The sequence below is a fragment of the Bos indicus x Bos taurus genome, chromosome 12 (assembly GCF_003369695.1).
Source record: "Bos indicus x Bos taurus breed Angus x Brahman F1 hybrid chromosome 12, Bos_hybrid_MaternalHap_v2.0, whole genome shotgun sequence".
Classification (NCBI taxonomy): domain Eukaryota; kingdom Metazoa; phylum Chordata; class Mammalia; order Artiodactyla; family Bovidae; genus Bos; species Bos indicus x Bos taurus.
The window spans coordinates 21,389,587-21,397,062 of NC_040087.1; the positions used below are offsets into that span (position 1 = coordinate 21,389,587).

At 42.4% G+C, this 7,476-nt stretch overlaps 1 protein-coding gene across 3 annotated transcripts in view; it reads left to right on the plus strand.

Moving 5' to 3' along the window:
* Positions 1-3,443, plus strand: part of VPS36 (vacuolar protein sorting 36 homolog) — a 31,972-nt gene extending 28,529 nt beyond the window's left edge. For 2 of the 3 annotated variants that reach the window (XM_027557337.1, XM_027557338.1), the window contains exon 14: positions 52-3,126. In XM_027557337.1, the coding sequence (XP_027413138.1) occupies positions 52-145 (94 nt within the window). In that variant the 3' untranslated portion in view covers positions 146-3,126. Of the gene's footprint in view, positions 1-51 lie in introns of all 3 variants that reach the window. The other variant, XM_027557336.1, reaches the window with a different exon arrangement.
* The last annotated feature ends 4,033 nt before the right edge of the window (positions 3,444-7,476 follow it).

Sequence of the window (7,476 nt, forward strand, 5' to 3'; positions counted from 1 at the left end):
TTTCTGAATGAATGGATGGATGATGGTGTTTTTTTTCCCCTTGACTCCTAGGTTGCTTCTTGCTGAGAAGATGGGCCATCTTTGCCGAGATGATTCAGTGGAAGGCTTGCGGTTTTACCCAAATTTATTTATGACACAGAGCTAAGAGTTTTGTATCTGAAATAACTTGTTATCCATATACTTGCATCATGGAGAGGTTGAATGCCATTGAGCTAAGGGTAAACCCTGATAAACAGAATTACTGGAACTTTGTAGTATCATACAAGACCCTTTTAATTTCTCCCCAAATATTATGATCCAGGAAGCTTCTCTAGGATATATATAGGAAAAATACAGAAAGCTGAATGCCAAAATGAATTCAAAATCATGCTACCGTTGTATAGAAACCCTCAGAGTTTAACTGGAAATTTGGTGGATTTTAACTCGATCTTCAAATCTGACCATTTTTTAAAGAAAAGAATTTAGTTCATTGGGGGAGAAGGAGAAGTTGCGTGTTTGGACAGTTTAGATCGTTATTTTGGTTTGACTGAAATTCACTGAATTATAAAAGAAGTTTTCTTTGCATTTAGTGTGCACCTTTGAGGGGTTTTCATGAAGAAGTTTAGACCTACAGTGTAGTTTAAGAACCTGACAACATCCAACTGCAGGATGTCACGTGAGGCTCTTCCTAAGGGCTTTTTAGAAGCAGCCATAGGCATGTCTTCAGCAGACCAAATAAAGCAGCTTAAAAAAAAGAGAAGTTTTCTTGACTTCCATATATATAGTCTGACTAGTTTCTTTTTCTTTTTTTTTAAGTGATGATTTCATGGCTGGCATTTAAAGAATGCAACTATGTCATTCTGTTTTAAAAACTGCTGTGGATTTTGCTAGTGAATTAAAGAGCTGTATGGACATGCCCGGAGATAAGGTGACAAATTTGGGAAGTAGACTGTTCAGGATTTCCCTCAGATTGTTGTGTGGGTGGAGGAGCCTGGAAGAACCTTTAACTAGCTTTACATGAACCTTGGTGCTCTTTTACCTCAAAGCCAAGGATGGACAAATAGAAAGTGGAAATGTTAATATGTCTCCTTTTCCTTCCCTTAAGGAGTTTTACTGCTGAACTTTAAAAACTCTTTCTATCATCCTCTAGCAATATTTTTTTCCTTTGCTCCACACATTATAATTTGTGTGGAGAAACTCTCACTAGGAAGTATTACTGAGATGACTGGCAAATATTGAATCCAGATCGCTTGAGTTTTGTAGTGACCGCCTGACTTCATTACTGCAACACGGCGTACAGTCCGATGGCATTACCTCAAACTCAGGGACACCACAGGGAGAGCCCCTTTCAAGGCTGAGTTGGCAGTGGAAGGTCACTGATAGGTTTTGGCCAAGCCTCTAAAACGGGTGGTATCTGTACTGAGAGAACCTTTGAGACCAGGAGGCAGGAACCCTCAGGCTGAGCCTCTGGGCTCCCTGAGACATCCTCACTAAGAAGTGGAGGACCACTGCCGGGCTGCTGCAGATGCCCTATGGGCCAGGTCCGGGCACCCTCAGCTGCAGACCCAGGGAAACCCTCCACGTGCAGCCAGAGTCGATCCCTGACCCCTGCCTGATCCCTGTTGCTGCTTCACGTCCTCCAGTGTCACGGGAACGTCGTGGCTGAAGCATCCTGACTTAGTTCCAAATCTGTCGCTGATTGCACGTGGTGATGACACACCCCTTAACATCCCCTCTCATTTGTCTGGGGGGAAATTCAGTGTCTGGCTGCCCAAGTCTTTGGAGCCATTGTGTATGGTTTTTGGCATGTCACTCCTCTCTGGGAAGCACTCTGTCTCACACACACACACACACACACTCATCTCATTCACTCCATATCTCATCTGGCCAAAGTTTTTAAAAATTACACCGATGAATAATCTGTTTCACCAGTTGGAATGAGTTGCAACTAAGATCGTTAGAGCTACTGGGTCTTCTAGCTCTAATGGTGTTGATTCATTACAGCAGACTCATGAGTCAGCATATTCATTTATACTAGTGTGACAACACATTAACAAAAATGGAGCAGTCTGAATTATATAAAGTGAACTAAAGTGACATGAATCTAGTTTTGCAAATGTCACATTAATTAAAAAACAGGTATGATTGATTTTATTGTTTTAAAGTGGGCATTCTTCACTGTTTCCAGACCTCTATATGTATATTTTTGTTCTTTGTGTTTTGTTTTTGCCAAATAAGGTGTCATTTTCATTCCTTTGTTGGTAGAGGTTATGTTTGAATACAACCAGTCAGGCCCTAAGTGCAAAAAAGTTCCGTCTTCTTGGTGCTTATCACTGTTAGATTATTATTTTTGCTTTCTAACTTTGCTCTTCAAAGCACAAATCTGTAGCTTTATGATAATGGAGTATTTCTAGTCACATACTGTCCAATTTTTTACATTGTACAAGTGAAGAATGTTTTTAGGGTTAAATGATTGGTATTAATGTATACAGAGTAAAATTATTGCAAAATTTAAAAATGATTTTTCTTGACTTGGTGTTCTTTTTAAATACTCTTTGAAAATGTATGAAAATGATAAAGGTTTAGTCAGAATAAACCCATATATTAAGATTTTTTCTTTTAGATTTTATAATCAAGTTGATTATAAATATTTTTGACCTCAAGGTCTTACTATTTTAGTTGTCTTAAAAAATGGGAAATGACTCATGAACTGTTCTTTTTTATTTTTTTTAATTCTTGATGTGAATTCCACTGTTGATTGACCATGTGTATATATGTGAAGGTACTATCTCTTGTTCCCTGTTACCAGACTAAGCCAACCAGACATGGATTTATCATGTCATTATTCTCATGTTCAGATACTTAGAATGGTTCTTCCTTGCCCAACAACCTCCGAGTTTCCATCTGATACAGTAGAGTCACAACTTCTATGATGGGTAGGTTTTAAGGACTATGCTTAAGGATGGAATCAAGCATGCTCAAAATGATCCGTGAAAATCTCTGAAATTGCCAATAAAGTTCTCTATATAATCTTACAAGTAGAATGGCTGTAAAGTGATACATGGCTATGAATATTTTATGACTATAGCAAGTAAAATATATAATAAAAGACTATATATCAACAGTAGACTTTTGTAGTACCAATAATTAAAGTACTTAAGTGTGTCTTTTTTGTTTTCCTTTTTCTTCACTATGCTGATAGGTATGGCTGAATTTATGTAAATGTATCGCTGATCCTACTCCTTATGATAGATCTTAAGTGTCAGCTCCACGGGGGCGGAGATTTTTCTCTGCTTTGTTCACGGATGTGCCCTCAGCCTAGAGTGAGGCCTGGCACACAGTAAGCGTCCAACGAAATGACAACCAAATGAGCGACCGCCCGTGTGTGTGCCTGCTTATAAATGGGCTTCACTTCACCCTACTTTCATCTCTCATTGAATTCAATAAAAAGAAACATTTTTGAATACCTGTTGACTTTGTGTGAGGAACTGGGCCACTGGGGGATACAGAAGCGAATAAGATGCAGGCCCTGCTTTTAAGAGGGTAGCCTCACTGGGACATAGACATGTGAGCAGCCTTAACTGAAGATGGGAATGAAGTCTGTGCCATGGCAGGGGCACGGGTGCCATGCTTGGAGGACAGAGGAGGGAGGCTTCTGTTCTGATGGAGGACAGTCTGAGAAGGTCTGGTGGGAGAGGAGGAGCTGATCCACTAGGCTCAAGAGAACCAAGAGATGGTCAGGGGAAGGCATTGATCAGGCCCTTCCTCTTCCTGGGCCACATTGCCCTTGTTCAGACGTCCCTTTGTTATTTCCTCCCATCCACCCACCCCTATCCTAATAAGCAAAACCATACTTTGCTCATTCCCACCTGCTCTAGAAAAATCTGTTTCCAGGACACAACTACTATTCCGAAACCCAATTAACCATATATTGGGTTGGTCAAAAAGTTCATTTGGGTTTTTCCATAAGCTCTTACGAACTTTTTGGCCAGCCCAACACTTGACTGTCTTTTATCTTGTTCTCTGTTATCTCGATGCCACAAGAAAATAGAGAAATTAGATTTCTTTAAGTTATAAGGAATATCACACAACACCTCTTTGGAATTCCCAGTGACCTACATCAATAATTGTACAAGGTAAATTCCTAGTTAAGTATTCACTCAGTTGAGTGGCTTTTCAATTATAGTGTGTCTTGAGTCTGAAACTTTAGTCTGTGTCCTTTACTCTCTTTCCAAGAGGCTTCTTATCCACACTTGTCCAGCCTCAGCCTGTCTGAGATACGCTGTCTTATTCAAATTCCATAACATGGGCCAGGTCCATGATGTGGGAAGCGTTCCAGAAAAGTTAGATTAACACACACATAAGGTCTTATTTTCACAATGTGACAATTGGGTCAATCATTTTCTTTCTTGTGCTCTAATAATCACAAGTCAGTTAAAGCTTGTCTCTCAGAGTGTTATCTAGGGGGAAAAAAATCTCCCTATTTATATAAAGGGTATTATTGAGATAGTGAACACATTTTACACAATTTGCAAAAGATCCCTTGACCAGTCACTTACTCAAGATATCTTTGTCAGCCAGCTTGTTTTAGTTTAATACAGCTAAGACCATACCACGGTTCTTTTGAAAGTTTTTTCCTTTAAATTTCTGTTGGCTTCTTTTTAGAAAGGATTAAACTGTCTTAACTATATAGTAAACAGTTTGGCAAGAATTCAAATTAAAGCAAAAATGACCAAACATCTCAATAATGCTCTTATTTAAAAATTGACCAAGCACACTGACCCCAGGCCCTTGCAACTTCGATTGAGGCAGAGTGGGTTTCTAGGGAGAGTGTGTGTCTGAGAGATCAACACTGAGCAAATTGCTTTCTATACATTTCACTCATTCACCACAAAACTTCAGTATGACTACATTAGATGTCTTGCAGTGGAGGAAAGGAGGGGTTAAGTATTTGCCCGAGGTTATGGAGACAAAGTAAAGAGGAACTTAAGAGCCTCTTGATGAAAGTGAAAGAGGAGAGTGAAAAAGTTGGCTTAAAGCTCAACATTCAGAAAACAAAGATCATGGCATCTGGTCCCATCACTTCATAGCAATAGATGGGGAAACAGTGGAAACAGTGTCAGACTTTATTTTGGGGGGCTCCAAAATCACTGCAGATGGTGACTGCAGCCATGAAATTAAAAGACGCTTACTCTTTGGAAGGAAAGTTATGACCAACCTAGATAGCATATTCAAAAGCAGAGACATTACTTTGCCAACAAAGGTCCGTCTAGTCAAGGCTATGGTTTTTCCTGTGGTCATGTATGGATGTGAGAGTTGGACTGTGAAGAAGGCTGAGCGCCGAAGAATTGATGCTTTTGAACTGTGGTGTTGGAGAAGACTCTTGAGAGTCCCTTGGACTGCAAGGAGATCCAACCAGTCCATTCTGAAGGAGATCAGCCCGGGATTTCTTTGTAGGGAATGATGCTAAAGCTGAAACTCCAATCCTTTGGCCACCTCATGTGAAGAGTTGACTCATTGGAAAAGACCCTGATGCTGGGAGGGATTGGGGGCAGGAGGAGAAGGGGACGACAGAGGATGAGATGGCTGGATGGCATCAGCGACTTGATGGACATGAGTTTGAGTAAACTCTGGGAGTTGGTGATGGACAGGGAAGCCTGGTGTGCTCCGATTCATGGGGTCACAAAGAGTCGGACATGACTGAGTGACTGAACTGAACTGAACTGACTGATGGAGGCAGGCTGGACTTTATTTCTGCTGCATCTAACTCCCACTCTTAAAATGAGCTCTTGCTTTCAAAACCAAAAATGGCAGGGCTTGTGGCATGTATTTAAAAGGAGTTCTCACTTGGTTAATGAATAGATGTTGGATTAGATCATTCTGACCGTGAAATTGGATGGTGACCTTTGCCAACTAAAAATTGTCCCCTGCTACCTGCCTCTGTAAGCATTTGGTAACCTGTCCCTGCAATCACTGACCCTAACATACCCTTGAAAGGAGTTTAGGGTGGAGATCAAGAATGACACTGCCCTGGAAGGCTACCTGGGTGGCAAAGCAGTAAAGAATCAGCCTGCCAATGCAGGAAGCTTAGACGCAGGAGATGGGGGTTCGATCCCTGGGCTGGGAAGATCCCCTGGAGGAGGGCATGGCAACCAACTCCAGTATTCTGGCCTGGAGAATCCCATGGACAGAGGAGCCTGATGGGCTACAGTCCATGGGGTCACAAAGTGTCGGACATGACTGAGCATGCATGCATGCATGTGCGTTGGGAAACAATGCCAGAACAGGCCTTCAGACAGGTATTTTACAGATTTTATGAGCTCAGTTTCTTGCCTCTTATATCTAGAATAACAGTAAAATTATCAACAGAGACATCTGTGCCTGGTGACTAGCACAAACCACGTATATATACAGACCTCCCACCCTACCTCTTGGGAGCATTTCCTCGGAGCTATCTGAGAGGTGAATCCTGGGCTTTAGTCTTCATTTTGCTCCAAATAAAAACAACTCTCAACTCTCACATTGAATATTTTTTTCATTCCACACATTAAAGCCTTTTTTGAATCTTTGGCTGGATTGAATCAGTACAGTGCTTTGCAAATTTGGTACCTCTGATAAGCTCTGATAGCTCTAATAACCGAATAATTGGGCTACCTTTTAAAAGATTAAGTGATAGATTCAAGGACCTGCAAATGGTACATTTCTGAGTTAAAAATGGAGATAAAATTTACAAACAGTGAAATGAACGGATATTAAGTTGGATGTTTTGACAAATACATAATGAATCCGTGTAATTCACACCTCAACCAACAGAATGTATCTATCCCCACTCCGCACACACCACCGCCCCCTTCCCCGCACAGATTCCTGGAGCCTCGTTCCAATCACCTGCTCCCCAGGGACCACCAAATCTGGGCTCCGATTTCCTTACCACATTGGTATGCTAATGGTAAACTGTCTTGCACATTTCACTCTATTCAAAAACAAGCCCGGCTGTTAAGGTGGAACTCTATCCTCTCCTATTGTTTTAAAAACACAACTTGAACACTTCCGGATTCGAGTTTTTAAAACGTTATTTTTAATGTAAATAACCAATTCTGGCTCCGGAGAAAAATGAAGAGGCACCTTCGTGAGCTCTTCTCTTTTGAAGCTCTTCAATGACGTCTGGGAAACCAAGCTTACAGCCAACTTCAATGACTGCCTCGTGATCCCCCAGAAGATAATGACAAGGGGGCGGTGGAGGGGTCGGAGGAGAAGAGACTGGGTCGCAAATGCGGGGAGACAAGGCGGCTCGCCCTGAAACCCGGCTCCGGGTAGCGGGGTAGGGGTCCGCGGCTCCTCCCCGCAGGCCCCGGCTGGCCGCGCGTTTCCTGCAGGGTTTCCTGTCCAGCCGCGGGCCAGCCGGGCGCGGGCAGGAAAGGATGCGCGGCCCAGAGCGGGCGGGGCGGCTCTGGCGGGCTCCCGGAGGTCCCCGCCCGCCGGGTGCCGCCCTCCCCG